This window comes from Crocodylus siamensis, chromosome 4, assembly GCF_052110815.1.
Source record: "Crocodylus siamensis isolate JL-2025a chromosome 4, ASM5211081v1, whole genome shotgun sequence".
NCBI lineage: Eukaryota > Metazoa > Chordata > Crocodylia > Crocodylidae > Crocodylus > Crocodylus siamensis.
Genome location: NC_143398.1, coordinates 85478068 through 85497629, shown reverse-complemented (window position 1 = coordinate 85497629; position 19562 = coordinate 85478068). Strand labels below are relative to the sequence as shown.

Genomic DNA, 19562 nt, shown 5'->3' with positions numbered 1-19562 from the left:
CATGTTGTTGGTATGTTGGTGTAGGGAAGGCTGCAGTGCATCTATTCTGTGAATGAACACAACCCTTCAGTCTTTGGGTGGTGAAATCCAATAAAAGTAAATGGATTTTAGCCACTGATTTCGAAGGAAGCACAAGTTCAACTTGGGATACTATAAGCTTTTCAGATGCAATAACAGCTTGGATTCAGTATATATTGAAGTACTTAGTAGTCCTTTTCACTGACTAGAGTTAGCTTTGGAACAGCCCCAACTTATTACAAACATTTAAAAAAGGTTAAAAGAATAGCACTCACAAAATGTCCATACTGTTAGCTGAACTTAAGAGAGCTACTGATCCTTTTCTCAGGAGTGGCAATATAAAAATTAAAAAAGGATTTTTGGATTAAACCCCAAGACAATATGGAAAGAACTGGAAACAAAATCTGGCCATGACTAAGGAAAATATTTCTTGAGAAAAAGTCCATGAAAGAAATTCCAAAAGATCTTGAACAGGAAGTTCTCTGGGTCACTCTGACCTATGTGAGTGGAAAGTACTGACACTTAAAGTTACCAAAAGAAAGCTTTTCTTGGCAATATCACTGACATCCATGTATGTGTACCAGCATGTCTGGGGAGAGAGGAAGCTGGTACCAAGATGACTTGTGTTTATGGGCAAAGCTACTGTATTCATTAAACAAAAACAGTCCTATAGTTCTGAACTCATCTCAACATCAGCTAGAACCTAGGTTGAAGGCTCAAGTCCAGATCCAACTCTCTCTCCTTTAGTGGGAGGCCCTTCAGGATCAGAAATGAAGGGTATATGGAGCTGCCATGGAAAAACTTACATAGCTCTTCAAGTTGTACCTGTCCTGGGAGCAAATAAGGACTTCAGTTTCTAAGGCTCAAATGCCACCCTTTTCACCATTAAATTCACTTTCTTACAAACTTTCCAACCTCCCACCCATAGCCCAATGGTTTTATTTGTTTTTTCAGGGGCATACTCAGTATTTCTTATTATCTTTTTGATAACGTAAAGGAAATGTTTTAAGGCCATTCTTTCAGCTCTCATTGGTACTGTCTTTGCTTCAGGCTTTTGCAAATAAGAAACAAGTGTAAACACAGCTGCTTACTAAAACTGCATGAAAGCTACAAAGCAAACATTCCTTTAACTACAAACAAAGTCATACATTTGCACTCACACACTCTAAATTGAAACATCCCATAGTACTGAGAAAGCTGGTCACAGGAATCTTGGTTTGCTCTGTTTAAGAATCACAAATTCTGTAATTAAAACCCCCAAAAATCTGTGATTAAAATGAAATGCCACTATATACATAGGCGTCAATTGAACACAATGTTTGATTGATGTATTTACAATTTTAAAGCAATTTGGAAGTCTATGAGCATCTCAATCACTATAATAAAATAGATTCTAAGTACCTTTAAATTTTGGTATTTGATTTGGGGGTTTTTATCATGGAAAATCAGAGATCACCCTGCCCTCTCAGCTCACCAGGATGCAGGTCCAGGCCCCTCACTCCCCAGTCACAGCCTCCCGGCCCTGCTGGTGCCCCTCACACCCCACCCATAGCCCCCTGCTAGACTTACCGGCGGGAGCTGCTCTCCAGGCTGCCTGGCAGCCATGTGCATGTGCGAGAGTGCACACGCACAGGCCACCCTCCACCTCGAGCCCCTTGGAACTCTGCCACCAGCAGAGAGCTCTTTGCAAACGTGGAAAATCTGTGGGTTTCTCTGTTAAAATGAAAAATCTGCATTTTTCTCAGTTAAAGGGAAAATACTCATTTTTTCCCACTTTTCCATGGGGAATGGAAAACCGGATCCCTGCTGATCACTTGTCCATGTCATGATACAAGTTGTTTTATTCAGTGTGTGCCAGACTTCATACATCTCATTAAAGCCAGGAGCAAAACCAAAGCTGTGAAGGTTGCACCTGATTTTCAAGGAAGATGGGTATGTGGAGAAGAGACTGGAAAATGCTCTCACAAGGATATATCTGATCCTTGCAAGACAAAGCAGAAATTTTCTATAGCTTTGAGGACTTGCTGTGTCACACACCAAGTCAGCATTCCTTGATCAGATGAAGTTTAACCCTGTGTGGTCAAAACTCCCAAGTTGACTCGCATCCTCAAAAAAAGGTGGGAAAAGGAAAGAGAGACAGAGACAGAGAAGGACCCTCATCTTCCCCTTCAATGAGGTGGAGACAAAACAGAAAAGAGAAAATATATGCTCTTCTGTCCCCAGTATGGATAAATGTACACTTGTAGTGGCTTAGAAAAGGGAAGGAGAGCTCCAGAGCAAGGGCTATTATGTGTGCAGGATCTTGTAATGATACAAGCAAGCTGAATCCCCTCATTTTGACCCTGAAGAAAGCAGGGTTAGAGTTTGAGCAGATTTATTACCCTTATAACAACAGAGGCTTGCATACAGGTGCAGTTGCTACATATGTACCTCTGTCCATGCTGGGGGGCGGAAGGGGGAGAAAGAATTAATCTGCACTTACCCGAGTGGACCCCTACAAAAGGAAACAGAGAAAGACCATCCCTCCTTCCTGAACACACAAGCAGCAAGGCAAAACATCACAGAAAGAGGGAGAAAAACATTTAAAAGCAGCAGACAACAAAGGGTCAGATTTATTCTAAAGCCCAAATGTGAGTGGCCTGAATTACAAGCCTCAAACTGTCCAACCCAAACACAGCTCTAACATGGACAATAGACTGGAGGACCACTTTATCAGCAACCAAATCTGTGCATGCCTTAGCTGAAACTCTAGAAAATAAAATTGTAATGCAAAGATATATACTGTTTCAATGCACAGGGAGGAATGCCAAGCAAACCAAAATACCTTTTCAAAACAAAAGCTGCATCCTAACATACAAAACCCAAACATAGGGCACTGATCATACACTTCAGCACACCATGTATTAAAAGATACCTCTTGTCTGTCTGTGTCAAAAATAAAACAAAAGCCTCTTCAGCCTGATCCAGTGTGGTTCCATCCCCAGAATTCACTACCATAAGCCAAAAAAACCAGGCTAGCAAATGCTACTCCACATTTCCAGTAGCCAGTCCTGTAGCTCAGACTTCTCTCTTGTTTTGGTACACTGTAATTTTCAGTGAAGAAAAAGGTCCACAGTAAAAAAAAGGATGTGGATTAAAGACTTTTTAGAAATAAATACTTTTGCACAAGCAAACACTTAGAATACAGCACAACAAAAATCGAATTAGCAGTAGAAATTTCTGAACAGAGAGAGACCAAAATAGAAAAACATTCTGCCTAATAAACAATCCCCTCCCTAACATGCATTTTTTCAATCTGTATAAACACATCGGGTAATGATTTGCTGTTCCTAGAAAGAATGGCATTTTGTTGCCAACATCTTCAATCTTTCACAGGAATAATAAATATTATATTGAAGATGTACATGTCTGACAAAGGCATAACATTGTCCATGCAGAGGAGGGGTGATTTTTCTGAAGAAAAAAAAAGTCCATTACATTTTTGTTAATGCTTAGGTGCTTTACCTTCAAATGATGATGTTCACAGCCTGACTGTGTGTTTAAACAACTTATAGGCATTGGGCTATAGTTAAAAGTCAAAGTTAAAAGTCTGAGCAAGTATAATGGCTCAAACTACCATGCTTAAAGTAGATCGTTTTTAAAGCTAATGGCACATAATGGAAAGATGGCTAGTATCATGCCCGAGCACTTTTGATTCCCCAACCCAGATGGGGGGGGGGGGGTACCTCTTTAATATTAGACTTTTTGGCCTGACTCCAGGGCAAAGCTTGACACTTTACCAATTTTGTCATCAGACCACAGCTCTCGTGCTAGTTCACCTTGTTTCATGCTAGGTACCTTAGAAACAAGAAACTCACACTGGAAATGTAAAATTGAAGCCCTTTGGCTTTTTTCCCCTCCATTTTATGATGCTGTTTCCCCATTTAAACAATGATTTTCTGTTGCTATATGGCTGACCCATGCAAAAGAGAGGAAACAAGGGAACAGTGACACTGACTCCATGCAAAGTGCTGCTACATGCATAAAGTAAAAAACTTGAGGGAGGAGGGGGGACAAAGAAGAATGTGGATTGTTCTGTCATTTCTTTCAGTTCTAGAAACCTTAGGGTCCCGTGCTGCAAACGCACACCTGCAAGTAGACCCAAGTGAGTCACCAACTTCAACAAGGAGTCTCTCCCCGTCTCATGTGGTTTAGGATTTGGGCCTTTGATTTTTTTTTATGACAGGGAAAAATACTTCCAGACAGCCTTACGATTTTTATATTAACTTAGCTTCAACTAATAAAACTCTGAGGCAGGGGTAGGCAAAATACGGCCCACGGGTCCAGATGTGACCTGCAAGGCCATTCTATCCGGCCTGTGGGGCCCCTAAGAAAAGTTGGAAAAATGACAGGAACCAAGGGCAGTAGGACCCAGGAGAAGCCAGGTAGGCTCCAACAGCAGCGGGGCCCAGCCCCACCAGAAGCCCAGCCAGGGTTTCTGGGCTGGGAGCACATGGCTGCCCCGGAGCAGGAAACTCAGGTAAGTTGGGGGGGCTCTGGGCAGGGAAGGAGCGCGGGGGTGGGGAAAGCGGCCACTCCCCGCCCCATGCCTGGAGCCCCGCACTGCAGCTGCTTGCAGCCCACGTGGGGCTGCCTGTGCCCGCTCTGGAGAGTCCCATGTGGAATGCGAGCACCTGCAGCATGGGGCACCGGGTGTGGGACAGGGGAGGGGCCGATTCCCCCCCATACTCAGCTTTTCCCTGGGCTCCCTCCCTGAGCAGAGAAAAGCAGCCCCTTGCCCGCCCCACAGCCAGTGCCCCGTGCTGTAGGCACTCGCTGCCCATGCGGGGTTGTCCAGAGCAGGCACGGGCAACCTCAGGCTGGCAGTGGGGCTGGTTACAAGCTGGTGCTGAGCACGTGGAAAAGTGGCTCCTCGCCCACTCGCAGTCTGCCTGTGCTTGCTCTGGACAGCCCCGCGTGGGGTGTGAGTGCCTGCAACGTGGGGTGCTGACCATGGGGCAGGCAAGGGACCACCTTTCCCCATGCTCAGCACCAGCTTCTTCCCTGCTGGCAAGCAGGGGGTCATAGATTCATAGATGTTAGGGTCAGAAGGGACCTCAATAGATCATCGAGTCTGACCCCCTGCATGGGCAGGAAAGAGTGCTGGGTTCAGATGAGGTACCTATCTAACCTCTTGAAGACCCCCAGGGTAGGGAAGAGCACCACCTCCCTTGGGAGCCCATTCCAGATTTTGGCCACTCTCTGTGAAGAAGTTCTTCCTAATGTCCAGTCTAAATCTCCTCTCTGCTAGCTTATGACCATTATTTCTTGTAACCCCCAGGGGCGCCTTGGTGAGTACAGCGTCACCAATTCCCTTCTGTGCCCCCATGATGAATTTATAGGCAGCCACAAGGTCACCTCTCAACCTTCTCTAGCCAAGGCTAAAGAGGTCCAGGTGGCCCAGTCTCTCCTCATAAGGCTTGGCCTGCAAGCCCTTAACCGTATGAGTGGCCCTTCTCTGGACCCTCTCCAGGTTATCCACATCCCTCTTAAAGTGTGGCGCCCAAAACTGGACGCAGTTTTCCACCTGCGATCTGACCATTGCCCAATAGAGGGGAAGTATCACCTCCTTGGTTCTGTTTGTCATGCATCTGCTGATGCATGATAAAGTGCCGTCAGCTTTGCTGATACTGATGACTCGTGTTTATCTTGGAGTCAACTAGGACTCCGAGATCCCTTTCTGCTTCTGTGCTGGCGAGCAGGTCATTTCCTAGGCAGTAGGTGGGCTGGACATTTTTCCTCCCTAAGTGCAGCACTTTGCATTTCTCCTTGTTAAATTGCATTCTATTGTTTTCTGCCCATTTGTCCAACGTGTCCAGGTCTGCCTATAGCTGTTCCCTGCCCTCGGGTGTGTCCGCTTCTCCCCACAGTTTTGTATCATCCGCAAACTTGAACAGAGTACACTTCACTCCCTTGTTCAAGTCACTGATGAAGACATTGAAGAGTATCGGTCCAAGGACCGAGCCCTGCGGGACCCCACTGCCCACATCCTTCCAGGTCGATATCAACCTGTCCACCACCACTCTCTAGGTATGACCCTCTAGCCAATTTGCCACCCACCGGACTGTGTAATCATCCAAGTCACAGCCTCTTAATTTGTTCACCTGTATGGGGTGGGATACCATATTGAAGGCCTTCCTGAAGTCCAAGTAAACAATAACTACCCCTACTCCTGCATCCAGGTGTTTTGTAACCTGGTCATAAAAAGAGACTAGATTAGTCAGGCATGATCTACCTGCTACGAACCTGCTGTGCGCTGCCCCCCACCTGTACTGCAGGGCTGGGGGGCACTGCGTGTGAATGGGTGGGGAGCCAGTGGAAGCATAGGGCCTGCACTGGTGTCCTGGAGCCAGTGCTGGTGGGACCCAGAGCAGGGTGGCAGAAGCACAGGGTCCCAACTGGCAGGGGTTCTACGGAGCCGGGTCAGCTCCCTACTCCCTGCTGGTGCAGCCTAGCCCACCATGGACCCCTGCCAGCCTGCACCCCGCTTTGAGCCCCACTGGTGGTGGCCCTGGGACATTGGTCCCAAGATGGTGACCAGGGGGCAGGGCTACCCATGCGGCCCTCAAAAGCCTGCCAGAACTGGGGGAGCGGCCCTCTGCTCAAAATAATTGCCCGCCCTTGCTCTGAGGCAATAACTCTATTTTTAATTTTGTGTATTTACAAATAGCTAAACAGAGATTTATAGGGCCAGGTTCTCTGCTGACTTATAGGTATTCTTCCATTAATACCACAGTTAGTTGTACCATTTAGAAACTGGTATATAATTTGGCTTACAGTGATGTGACCAAAGGAGTCAAGGCACAGTTCTGGTTAGAACTCAAACTTTTGGATTCTACTGCATGGTTACACAGTCCACTAAATGGCAATTACAGGGTTTTTAGAAAACCTCACTAAAAACTTTCTGTCTTTAGGTCTTCCTTTAAAATTTCTGAAAAAAAACTTCATTTTTTGGGGGGGAAGGGGCAGAGACAGGGAAAAGTCTGTTGTATTTATCAATCTTAGACATCAGGGGTGTCAAAGACCCAGCCATAGCACTCTATCATTTGGCTTGAGGTGCTGCCCTTGGGTCTCAGACTGGACCTTCATGTCATATGCAGCATGTCCTGGACCAGCCTGCATACAAAATGTAGTCACACTGGTTCCAGACCTTACCCTGGGTTGCTGCATATGTTGCCTGGGGCTGGTCTGGCAAGTGCTGCACACTGCATGCAGTATACAGAGCCAATCAAGAGCATTTACTAGATCGCTTCCTGGCCTTTTGGGTCATATCAAGTGTAGGGGGCATCCGAATCCCAAGACGTCTGGGCTTTGGCCTGGCACACAGGATGCGTTCCAATGGATTTGGGAGTATCTGAAGTCCCAAGGGTGAGAGTCTGGGATGGAGGAGACTCACTAGTTGTAGCACCGTACATGGCATTTAAACAATTGAGTTCTGCCTGCTCAATCAATATGGTTTTTAGAACAATTGAGTTCTGCCCAGTCAATATGATTTAGAACAGATTTGGCTGATTTGACCTGGAACACAAATCTATATCTCTCCGTCTCTCTATAGATATATATATAAATAAATAAAAATAAAAGGCTGGTATGCAAGGTCAGTCTTTGCACCCGAACTGGCCAGTGGACCAGCTCCAAATCACTTATCTTCCTCACGGGCCCTGATGAGTTTGATAAGTCACAAATCATAATGAGTTATAAAATTCAACCTGCCTTAAAGGAAAAACATATTACATGCCAGTAGCCTTTAATCCTGTAATTGGATTACTGCAGATTGGAACTCAATCCAACCAAATCTTACTTAGGTAGTTACATCTTGTCATCAGGACTATTTAATAAGTGAGCTTTCCTCACCAATAGAGACTTAAAAAGTAGGTCTATTGCAAAAATGAAGTTCATCTAATACATTATTACAGTGTAGAAAAAATTAAAATGCACAAAGCAAGTTTTTTGTTATACACAGGTTTTCTACAATTTTCAACAATAACAATATGTTATTCAGAGATAAGAAGCAAGAATTCTCAAGGGCAATATTTTTTATTGAACCAACTGCATATTTGGAGATAACATATTCACACAAAAGTAAATCTAAATGATTTATTATGGCCTTGATCCAACAGTGCATTTAGCCGCATGGACTTAAGGTTAAGCATGTCAATAATTTCACTAGAGTAAGTTGGACTTCTTATGTACTTTGAGTTGAGTGCATGAGTACTCTGCTGAACTGAGACCTGAATAAAACTGGCAGCCTCTTTCACTTCTCTATATATCAAATACAATCAAAGCTACAAAGAGTGAAAATAATATTGAAAAAAACACCATGCATGCCCTTTCATCAGGGCATTCAAGATCTTAGTATAATTAAGCAATGTGAATACCTTGCCTGGACAATTACATAGGACGGGGGTTGTCAACCAGGGGTACTTGGGAAGGCCTCAGGGGGTATGCAGCAGCAGTGCAGAAAAGCAGGGACACTTCCGCTTTCACTGCCGGCACTTCTGGTTTCACCTCTGTGCATGGGGGACCCCCATGCTCATCGATTGGCCTCTGAGGAATGCCGCACCCCCAACTTGTCCACTGGCCAGGGCATTCCCTACACCAACCAAAAAAGGTTGAAAACCTTTCCTGATATAGGAAACTAACTTCAGGCAGCCTCAGCTGGCTAGTGCTACTACATTTCTTCCAGTCCATTTATTTTATCTCACTAAATATGGCAATGCTTCCTTAGTATCTGGGGTGTGGGTTGTAGCCATGTTGGTCTAAGGACATAGACAGACAAGGTTCTTTGGGTAAATCCAATATCTTTTATTAGACCAACTCAAATAGTTGGAAAGTTTCTTCTTAGCCAGCTTTCGGGTACAAACGGCCTTCATCAGGCTGGAGAAACATCTGCAGATGGTCTGTGCTCTTCCTGGATGGAGTGTATCTGTGCATTCACAGACATGAAAGAATTTTCTGGAAGGAGGGAAGTGCAGCTATGTTAATTTTACAGAACAGTTAATAAATGGTTAATGCAGGGATTAAATGACTTCACAGGATTATGCAGAAAGTCTGTGGTTGATTCTAGTAGTAGAAGTCCCATCTCCTAAGTGCCAGTCTAGTGCCTTAACCCCCAAACTCTTCTCCAGGATTAAAAGTCCTTCAGGAAAAAATATTTAATCGTTTTATCATCTGTCTTTATTATTACTGTTTTTCTTTACTAAGACTGAAAGACTGTATATTTCAGACCAGAAAAGAGAGAACTAAATTATAGGCAAATCAAAACTTATTTCATAAAAGGAATTAAAAGAAACATTTTATAACCTGTAATAAACTCTGGGTTCCTAAAGTTTTTAAATCACTTTCTGATCAATGTAATAGGGAGCCAGAGGGCTCCTTTAAGAAAAGCTGCAGCAACCTAGGCTATCTTGGGGTAGGCAGGTAGCCAAAACACAGACTAACTGCTAAGAAACTAGGCACCAATCATCAGGCAGTCACAAAGCTACACAGATGAAGGCTGCTCTGGGGAGTAACATCCCAGCAGAACTGTTGATCTGTAAGCTGCCTAACAGGGCAGGTCCACAGGCAACTCCAAAAGCCCAGAGCTGCAGGCAGCTGAGCTAAGCCCCAAGAGGCAAAACTGGGTTGCCCACAGCAAGGAGCTACCCTGGCAAACTAAGCCTAATCAGAGACATTGGGAGGAGCAGGGATGGGAGGGCCTGAGGAACATCATGACCAGAAAGGCAGGATTGAGGCAGCATAAGGCCAGGCCTGAAGCTAGGGAGGAGGTTGGCCCTGCAGGCTGCTGGGGAAGGAGCTCTACACTGAGATGGTAGCAGGAGTGATGGACTGAGAGCCCACTGCTGCAAGGACTTCGCTCAAGGAAGAGATGCTGTTCTAAGACGGCTGTGGCCAGAGGAACCGACTGAGCTCCTACTACAAGGAAAGATTGCGCAGAAGGGACTGAGGACTTGTAAGGAGCTACACCCAGGACATGACAGGATTTCATGATACAGCCAGCAGGCTTGGAGCTTGGGTTGAGGCTAGTATGCCTTTCTTTATTTTGTTATAGTTTAGACGGGTGGTTTGAAGGCCTCATTAGTGCCCAAAGGGCAAGCAACTACTTCGACCCTTGCCAGGATTAAAAGACAGGTGAGTATTGCCCTAGACAGGTGAGAACCAGAGATGTATAAACCAGGGACAGCGAGAACCAGTCAGGGGACCCATAGCCCTGGAGGCTTGAGATCAACCCAGAAGAGCAGAGACCAGGAGCCAGGGGCCCAGTGGCCGAGAAGGTTTATTTCTAGGGCCCAGGGGCCCAGAAACAGAGATACAAGGGCCAAAGGCCCAAGATACTGACACCTGACAGAGCTGGAAGTCCAGGACAGTGTGCCTTGCCTAAGGGAACAGTGAAAGCAGAGGGGTGGAGACCGAGGCCCCAACAAGGCAGTAAAGACCTGAGGTGGCTCAATGACATTGAGGACAAAAGTCCAACTAGAGTAAGGATGCTTAACAACTGCAAGGCATGGGCAAAGCTGTAGGGAAGGTTGGAGGCTGCGAACAGCCCATAAGGCAGTGGGTGCCCTGAGACACATACAGACCAGACGGACCCATCTACTAACTAGGGGTGCACAGATCAGGATTTTTTTGCCTGACACCGATGGCCGATTATCAACCAGTCTTATTGGGTGATACCAATCTGATAGCCCAGCAGCATGGAAAGCAGTGTCCGGCTGGTAAGTCTGGGGGGTGAAAGGGCATGGGAGAGGGAAGGAGCATGGAGTGGGGGGCAGATCAAGGCCCCCACGGTGAGGGAGAGAGTTGGGTAGGGGCTGAGGCAAGAGCAGGTACTGCTCAGCCAGGTTGGTGAATGCGCACCCACTGGCAGTGGGGCAGAGCCACATCAGTCAGTTAACCCAGGGCATGTGAGAGAAGAAGCAGGGAGCGGGGGTGGCTCCTCATCATTTTGTGCACCCCTGGGGGAGGCATAAGGGGCATGTGCCCCCCAGATCTGTGCACAGTGCAAGGGCAGGGTGCAGGCCAGGGGCTGCACTGGCCTCTTCCTGGTGGAGAAGCTAGGCAAGGGCCAAGGCCAGGGCTGCACTCAGGGCAGGGCAGGGGCACTGGGAGGGGTGACTATGGGGAATTCTGGGGTGGCTTTAGCTGATCCTGTAGCCTCCCCTCCCAGCACTGCCTCCACCTACCCCGAGCGCAGCCCCAGCCCAACCCCCCGCCGGGAAGAAGTTGGCACAGTCCCTGGCCCCAAGCCAACAGTGGATAGGCTTCCTTGCACCTCTCCTCTGGGGGTGCACATAGTAACAAGGAGCCAGCCCTGTTCCCTACCTCCCCCATACACCCAGGGTGGAGCAGGATGTGGGATGGAGCCGTGGGCAGCTTGTCTGGGGGGCACGGGGAGAAGGGCAGCTCCCACTGCTGCGGGGGAAGCATGGGGGGCACGTGCCCCCTGGATCTGTCCACAGGGGAAGGGTGGACTGCCTGCTGCGGGCTCAGGGCCAGGGCCAGGGCCAGGGGCTGTGCTGGCCTCTTCCCAATGGGGAGCTAGGCCAGGGCTGCACTCAGGGCCAGTGGGGGCAGCGCTGGGAGGGGGGGGGCTACATGGTGGGCTACAGCGACCCCAAAACGTAACCCCCACCCCGGAGCTCCCCCACCCAGTCCTGTTGCTGCCTGCCTCAAGCACAGCCCTGGCCCAGCCCCCTCCCCTCCAGCCTGGAAGACACTGGCACTGCCCCTGGACCTGAGCCGGCAAACCAACCTTCCCCTGTGCACAAATGTGGGGGGCGCATGCCTCTCCCGAGGCTGCGTGCAGCAGGCGGACCCATCCCCACCTCTCTGTGCCCCCCAGACAAGGTGCCCATGGGTCCATCCCATATCCTGCCCCAGCCCCATTCCCTCCCTCACCATGGGGGCCTTAATCTGGCACCCCCACGCCTCTTCCCCCCCCCAGACTTACTGGCCAGATGCTGGTCTCCAAGCTGCCAGGCTTCATATCAGCTATTGGATTGGTATCAGCCGATATGGCTGGCTAACAGTCTACCATTGATGCCAGCCAAAAAATTTTTTATTGGTGCACCCCTAGCTCTAACAATTACACCAAGGTGTGGTAGGCAAGAATGGAAGGAAGGGTAGCTAGAACCCAAGTAAAGCAGTAGTCATTTGGCACCAGAGGGTCACTTGCCACAGCTGCTCCCGGAGCCCAATCCTGCTATAGCCAACAGTAAGTACTAACAAAAGTACACTTTGCATCAGTATACAATATTACTGCCCCCCCTTTAGTCACATAAAGGGAAAGGATTTCTTTAGGTAACATCCTTTTCAGGTCCCTTTTGCATTTGAAAGCTTGTCCAATTCTTTTCCATCTACACAGTTGGTCCATGGACCAACACGGCTACAACATCACTAGAACAATACGACAAAGAGCACTTTTCCATGTGCTTATGTGCTAAGTAAATAGTCTCACTCTCTTCTGTGGGACTCCTCACAAACTTTAACTCATGCATATTCTCATGTGCTTTGATGGAAAGGAATGCAAAGTCACATAGTAAAGTCCGTTTATAGAGTTCCACTGTCTGTAATTCTCTCCTATGAACTCGGAAAATACTTTCCTTCTTAACTATTCTATCTTGTGCAGCTGGCCAGTTTTGTTTCTTTCTTCCCTTCTATACTTTTAAATGAACAAGAATTTAACATTTGTTGTTTAAAACAAAGCATGTGGCCATGTGTGTTTATGAGCAAGCAGCCCTGATGATACTGCTAGACACAGATACATATTTTTAGAGTAATTCGTTGCTTTTTAAGGTATTGAGCATGTTCTCTTTCTCGTTCCTGCACTACAAGTCCAAATACTGAAATAGGGCACGACTAATTGCTTGTTATCTTGTTTTTTGCCTTTGGGTTGCCACAACAAAAATAATCGTAATCTTTAACCTAATCTAGAGCTCTTTTCTAAATTGCATGCAAGTTTGGAAATAGGAGGATCAAGTGTAGGCAACCTACTCAAAACCAAAAGAACCTGCTGGGAACATACAGCACATTATTCACAAATTATTGCCTGTAATAAGAAACAGTTCACTATAGAATAAAAATAATAATAAATTTTGAAACTCTCCTTCTAGCACCAAGCTGTACAATGCTGACCACGTATAATGGTTCTGTAAGTATAACTGGAAGGATTATTCATCTGACAAATTGATAAATAATGAATGCACACATGCCAACCTAAGGCAAATAAAAAAAAGATCAGAATGTTGTCACCAGGGTGACAAGGTGTTTCTCAACACTTTTTAATAGTAGACTTGTTCGCTGTTCTTATATAAGCTACCTACAATATATGATTTTTGGAGTAAAAAAATAATGAAAGCTATTTTCCCATTGCTGTAGCTAGAGACGAAGCATAAAACATTATTTACACAAGTCAAACAAAAGAGTGGCTTTCATATTATTCTAGGGGAAAAAAGGACATAAAATCAGAACACAGCAAATTTAAGTTTGCATCCTATGCCCAATCTTGATTCTACCACTTTGCGTGTATAATAAAAGAGCCTGACCTCAGAGAAGAGAAGAAAATCTGACTTCATCCACAGAGATGTAAATCATACGTCAGGTCACCAAACCAAAAAAGACTAATACCAATATCAATGAGCAGTGAATCATTCCAAATCTTATCACATACCATTTCTCAAACAATGCCATATACTATCACTCCTTTTCCTTCCCCGTTAAAAACCTAGGTACACATTCGTAGAACTTTGATTTTTTAAAAAAATTTATTAGTAACAGTGTTGTTCTGACTGTACACCTTTTCCCAAAATTTTCCCAAGTTTCAAGAGAATGAAACCAATCACACTCCTATTTAACCTGACCATAACCATAGAGGAAAACTAGCAGTGCAAGTTTTCCAAACCCTCCCAGCTAGCCCTTTCTTTCTGCAGGGGTACGAGTGCCATGATTTTATACAAAGTACATGTGACAATATAACAATAATAAAAGAAAGCTAGGGACGACTGCATTTAATTGAAAGACCCCAGAGTACCTTGGTTACCCTTAAATCAGGCCTGTACCAAAGATGCACCGCAAATGAAGAAATGGTTGTACACAATATCTGCTGTGCCTCTTTGACTACCCCATGTAAGATGTGCATTGAACGAGAACCACTAATCCATGTACCTTCACTGTGTGAAAAAATCCCCTCTCTCTGCCTCTCAATTAGGCCATTCCAGGGGCATCCCTCCCTGACTCAGCATTGGGAATGCTCTCTTCCTCCAAAAGGCATTTTGAAATCAACAAGAACATACCTCCAGGCTCCAGCTTGGATGATGCCCTGGAAACTAGCCAGAAGTCTAGGAATAAATATAGGCAGATGCATTGTAAAAGGATTATTATGTCCAAGACTGTTTGATTATGTTTGCTCAGTGGGTATTCTGGCCTCCTTGTTCTACACCCCCACTTTCAATAAAGGTATCAGGTTACAGAGTGCCTGGCTGAATTCCTGGAAAGATGGCAAAGGCAGGCCTTTGCTTGGCTAGTGAAATTGGGCTTGGCTTTTTATTTTCTTCCAGTATCTGATGCTACCTTTGGATGCTTTGGGCTAAAAGAAGCACCTCAAAATATTACTGTGGGCAAAGCACCCCCGAGGCTTGCAGGCTCTGTGTCCCCAGGCTGCACAAAGCTGTACCAGAGATCAGTGCCCGGGTGGTGGCAGCATTACCTCAGAGAGGCAGGTGTTCTCTAGGAAAGGGGACGGCTGGCTGTAGGCTCCCTGGGGGAGACTCCTGAGGCGTGGTTTTAGGCCTGGCACAGTGAGGTGGGTGGCTCTGCATAACAGCATCCCCTACTGTGCCACCACACACTAAATATTACTCACAGTGAAACCAGATCATGCATATATATTCACACACCTGACCCAATCTTCCACAGCCATGTGCCTTTGCAAGTTTAGAGAAACTCACCTCGCATAAGACCACATCTGCAAAGGGCAATTTTTCAATCAGTCACAATACTATGATCAGCTACAGGCCAGCTTTATGGGAAGACTCAAAGGCAGTGTTTTCTAGTGAGGACTTCAGATGCTTCCCTCCCCATTCTGCCTCCAGCAGCCATTTTGCCATTGCAACTATTCTAAATGTATTGCAAGAACATTTATATGATGGCAAAAGTGTTATTGCAGTGCTTCTCAATCTTTTTAAACTCAAGGCACCCCTCAGAAAACTTTCACTCTGTTTTTGATTATGGAAAAATAGAACAAGTCTTCTCTTGCAAACATGTTTTTGACACTGCGAGTTCCTACTTGAAATTCCTGGGTGTATCTGGTGAATCACATATAGGGCCATACTCAATGCTAATATTGTACTAAAAAAAGATACTGCATCACCCTAGTTCAGGATTACAGGTGCATTATTATTATTACAAATTTCTTTCTTCTTAAACCTAGTTGAAATATTTTATCAAAATACAAAGACTCTCTTTCAAGCAAAGACCATGCCTGAACAATTTAAGCATGGAAAGTAACCTATTTTGGAGACCCAGATGTACCAGAAAACAAGCTATTAGAATAAAAAAGTTTAGGCAACTATACCTGTTAGCTTCCACTCCCAGTGTAATTACGCAGTAGTCCATAATTTGGATGGCATGACCACAGATACCTACAGTCCAATGTATTTCCTTATCAGCAGTGATCTGGGTTTTCTGTTTGCCACAGAAAATTTTGGATTTTTAACAGAAAAAAGCAGGATCCTTGCTTATCAAATAACAATATAAGATAGAGGGCTTGATTTCAAAGTAGATGCATTAATGATTTTCAGGACTTAAGCAGGGTGTAATAGGCCCAGGATTATACTCCAAAATCCAGGACGGTCCCAGGAAAAACGGGAAAGATGATCACCCTACCTCTGTTCCTTCTAGACAGTACACAAAGTACTGACTACTACCTCTCAAGAACTGCAGCTTCTGGTCTGCTCTGGACAACATAAACCACTTTTCTACATGGCATATCCTCACTGTCACCTAAGCTGTGAATTATTTGCAGTAACAGTACATTCCAAAGTGCTGCTACTTGATAACCAACATAGCAGGGAGAAAATCTTCAAAGTTCCAGCAATAAACTCTGGTCTTACCTGCAGGCTCCTCAGGCATAATTTCTTTGCGCTTTGTCTTTAATTTGTCTCTAACCCAAGGAAATTCCTGTAATGAATCCAGAAATACATCAAAAGCCTTGGGTCCTCTGGTAGGAAGGATATCAAGAAACATCATTGTTTGTCTCTGACTGGTGGTCTGGGACCTTATTTCTTGAACATGGTTTTCTGTTAGAATCCCTTCCTGATAAAGGTACTGAATGACAAGTCCTTCCATCAGCACCTCTGTGGAGAGCTCCAGCCGCAGGGAGCGCAGAAGCTGCTTGTCTCTGGCATCCATCCTGTCACAAGGTTGTGAGAAAAGAAACAGGAGATGTGAGATTGAAGTGTTTCAGACTTTAACATCAGGAAATTGTACATTATGTTTGGAAGCAAACCAAACTATAATAAGAGTGATCATGGTGGGATACACATCACCATTCAGCCGTGTTCTTTCTACCTACATTTCATGGGCATCATAAACTAAGATAATAGGTGTTTTCATCAGCAGATATGACTGGAAGAGCCCTTCTGAGTCAGCGTCTACAATCACAGACAAGCACAACTTACAAATGTACCAAGTTTCATCTTAGAGTTAGTGTTTTTGCCCACGCTACTCCCACAAGAAGCATAGGTGGCAGAAGAAAATATTATTTGGGGAGGCTGAGTGGCCTGCCCACCTGACCCCTGCTTCTCCCTCTCCCTCCCACAGGACCACTGGGGGGCCGGTGCACTCTGGTACTGTACATGGTGGCAGAAGAGTGCGCAGTGGGGGTGCTGGACATGGCACTGTGCCAGCAGGGTGTGGTGCTGCTGCTGTTGCTGACTGCCACAAAATTAGTTGCGGGGGGAGGAGGGCTAAGCCCCGTTAGCCCCGGCCTTCTGCCGCCTATGACTGGAAGGCTGTTCCAGAACATCACTGCCCTCATACTTAGAAACTTTTTTCTAAATTCAAACCTAAATGTATTAAGGCTAGATTATACCCACTTGTTCTTGTCCTAGTATTGTCTTTTAATGTAAGTAATTCTTTTCCCATGTTGGTGTTTACTCATTGAATCTGTTTATCCCAAGTAATCTGAACCTACCTTACCTTCATTCCAGAGTCTAACGATCAAGGAGAAAAAGGAAGGAGTATTATCTCTGCTCTATAGAACAGAAACCAAGGCCCAGAAAAAAAAGGCAACTCACTGCAAGTCACATCAAGGGTGTATTCCTTCCTGATAAAGACGCTGAACAGCAAACCCCTACACCAGCACCTCTGCATAAGTTACTGAAGGAGCTGGGAAATGAACCCAAGTCTCCAATCTAGTGCACTAGCAAGTCCTTCCCCAGACATGTTAGTGGCATTTGCAAAGGAAAATTCTGGTCTCACATTTAAATGCTCTCTCAAGCTCGAACTGGAAGAGTCGCATCACAGGCCAAGTATGAGTGTGTGGCAAGCATGATTAAATAGTTAATTACTGATAACCAGAAAAGGGGCCTGATAGTTTGATGATGCAGCATATTGACTGCAGGGGCTCTACTTCAGCACTAAGATAAAGGGAAATCAGATTTTTCCAGTTGCTTATAGGGGACCTTTTAATGTGAATTTAGACCAAGCCTCTCAAAAGTGACCGACAGTTCCAGAAAACCACAAAAGACACCCCTAAGGAGCCTGACTTTTAGATAGCAGAAACTTTAAAATCAGGTCCCTCTCTAAGGCATCACAAGTTGGACCCCCTAAACTATCAGCCTCCTTAATTCTAATTATAAAGCCACAGATTTGGAACCTGACATTTCTCCTCCTTAATTACATACATGTTTGACCCAGAGAATTGGATGGAGTTAAATCTTAGGTGCTAAGGCTGCACTCCGGGAAGTTTCTCAGCACAGACGTATTCCTTGAAGTGACTCACAGGCCTGGGGCTTCTATGGTTTCTAAGCATCACTTGAGATATTAGAGTTTCTCTAAAAGTTTTCAGGCTAGGAAGAGCTCTCAGGAACTAGATTCTGGTTTGGAGACATGGAGCCAAACTGCAGACCTGGGATCCTGATAAGGCTCTGATGCAAACTCAACCTGGAAGCAGGGTTTACAGGGCCACAGCTAAAAGCAAGGAAGCTGCTTCCCCCTTCACCCCTCTTATCTCTCCTTTGCTGGCATGAAGAGCACTCCCTCACTACACCAGCTACTACCATGAGAATTCACCCTCTTTTTTTCAGTCTATTGATAAAACCTCAGCTTACCCCCAACCTGGAAAACAGCTCTCCCCTCAAGTAAGCCCAAAATAAAAGTTCCTCCAAGTTCTCTGAAATATGTTATTTTTTTCAGTTTCAGGGACAGAATCGAATACTCATCTTCCCAAGCATGGCTGCACATGCTCATGACCTTCATATACATCCAGCTGCACGAGCCCAGGGCTGCGTGCCTCCACCGAAACATGCCCCAGTGCTTCAGTAAAACCTGGCTCTCGGCACAAACACCCATGTGGGCACAAACACGCCGGCACCTCCCGGGGCTCAGTGGTGTTGCAGTTTTGTGGGCAAGCTGGCAGGGAGCCTCCTGGAAATCCTTCCCCTGAAAGGTGCCAGGGCGAGGCCGGGCAAACACGATGGACAGGCAGCAGCACCAGGGAGCGGTGCCCTGTCCTGGGGGAGGGTAGGGGCTGGTCTACCTCCAGCTTCTTGAGGAGAGTGAACCCCTCAGCCACAGAGCAGCGGCCTGAGAGCCCCGAGGGGCAGGGGCAGTTGGGCACTGCCAAGCCCCCTCGCCCAGAAGACGGGGGTTAGCCGCTGGCAGGTGTCACTGACCCCGACCACACACACCGAGAGAGAGAGGCAAGCAGCCGCCCGCCTCCTTCCTCGCCCAGGGTGAAGGCCCCTGGCAAGGAGCGGAACCCGCAGCCCCTAGCCGCGCTGCCATGTACTTACGCTTGGGCGCTACACACTACGCACGACCCCAGCCCCTGCCCGCACCGAAACCGCCATCTTTGTTGAAGGCAGCCGGGAAACACCCCGGCCCTGCCAGGGGTGGGAGGGCAAGCACGGCGGCCATGTTTGCTGAGGGCACCGGCCTCCAAATAGAAGCGGTGGTAGCCATCTTGGTAGCGGGCAGCGGCCCTCTTGGTCGCGGGCAGAACTTGAGTGCCTTAAACCCCGCCGGCGGAGCAGGTGCGTTGGAAGGGGTTTGAATGCTGCTTGCGCAGGGGTGTGGCGTTGCGGTACGTCATTGGCGTAGGGGTACAGGGCTGGCTGCCCGGCCTGGCGGAGGGGAAGCGGTTGTAGCGCTTTGCCTACGCTGGCTGCGGCTCACATACCACCGCCCTGAATATAAAGCAATTACATTAAATATTTATATTAAAATAAATTTAATTAAACGTCTTAGTTAGTAAACAGACATAAGTATGTAGCAGCCTTACCCTT

At 46.4% G+C, this 19562-nt stretch overlaps 1 protein-coding gene across 3 annotated transcripts in view; it reads right to left on the bottom strand.

The window, feature by feature from the left end:
* CRADD (CARD and death domain containing adaptor protein) overlaps nucleotides 1-19426 on the bottom strand; it is a 109757-nt gene extending 90331 nt beyond the window's left edge. Inside the window, exons 1-4 of one of the 3 annotated variants that reach the window (XM_090042698.1) lie at nucleotides 19071-19425; nucleotides 16167-16465; nucleotides 14349-14393; nucleotides 8141-9012 (exon numbers count right to left, since the gene is read on the bottom strand). In XM_090042698.1, the coding sequence (XP_089898824.1) occupies nucleotides 8930-9012; nucleotides 14349-14393; nucleotides 16167-16464 (426 nt within the window). In that variant the 5' untranslated portion in view covers nucleotide 16465; nucleotides 19071-19425 and the 3' untranslated portion in view covers nucleotides 8141-8929. Of the gene's footprint in view, nucleotides 1-8140; nucleotides 9013-14348; nucleotides 14394-16166; nucleotides 16466-19070 lie in introns of those variants that run through there. The other 2 variants (XM_090042697.1, XM_090042696.1) reach the window with 2 other exon arrangements.
* Nucleotides 19427-19562: the final 136 nt, after the last annotated feature.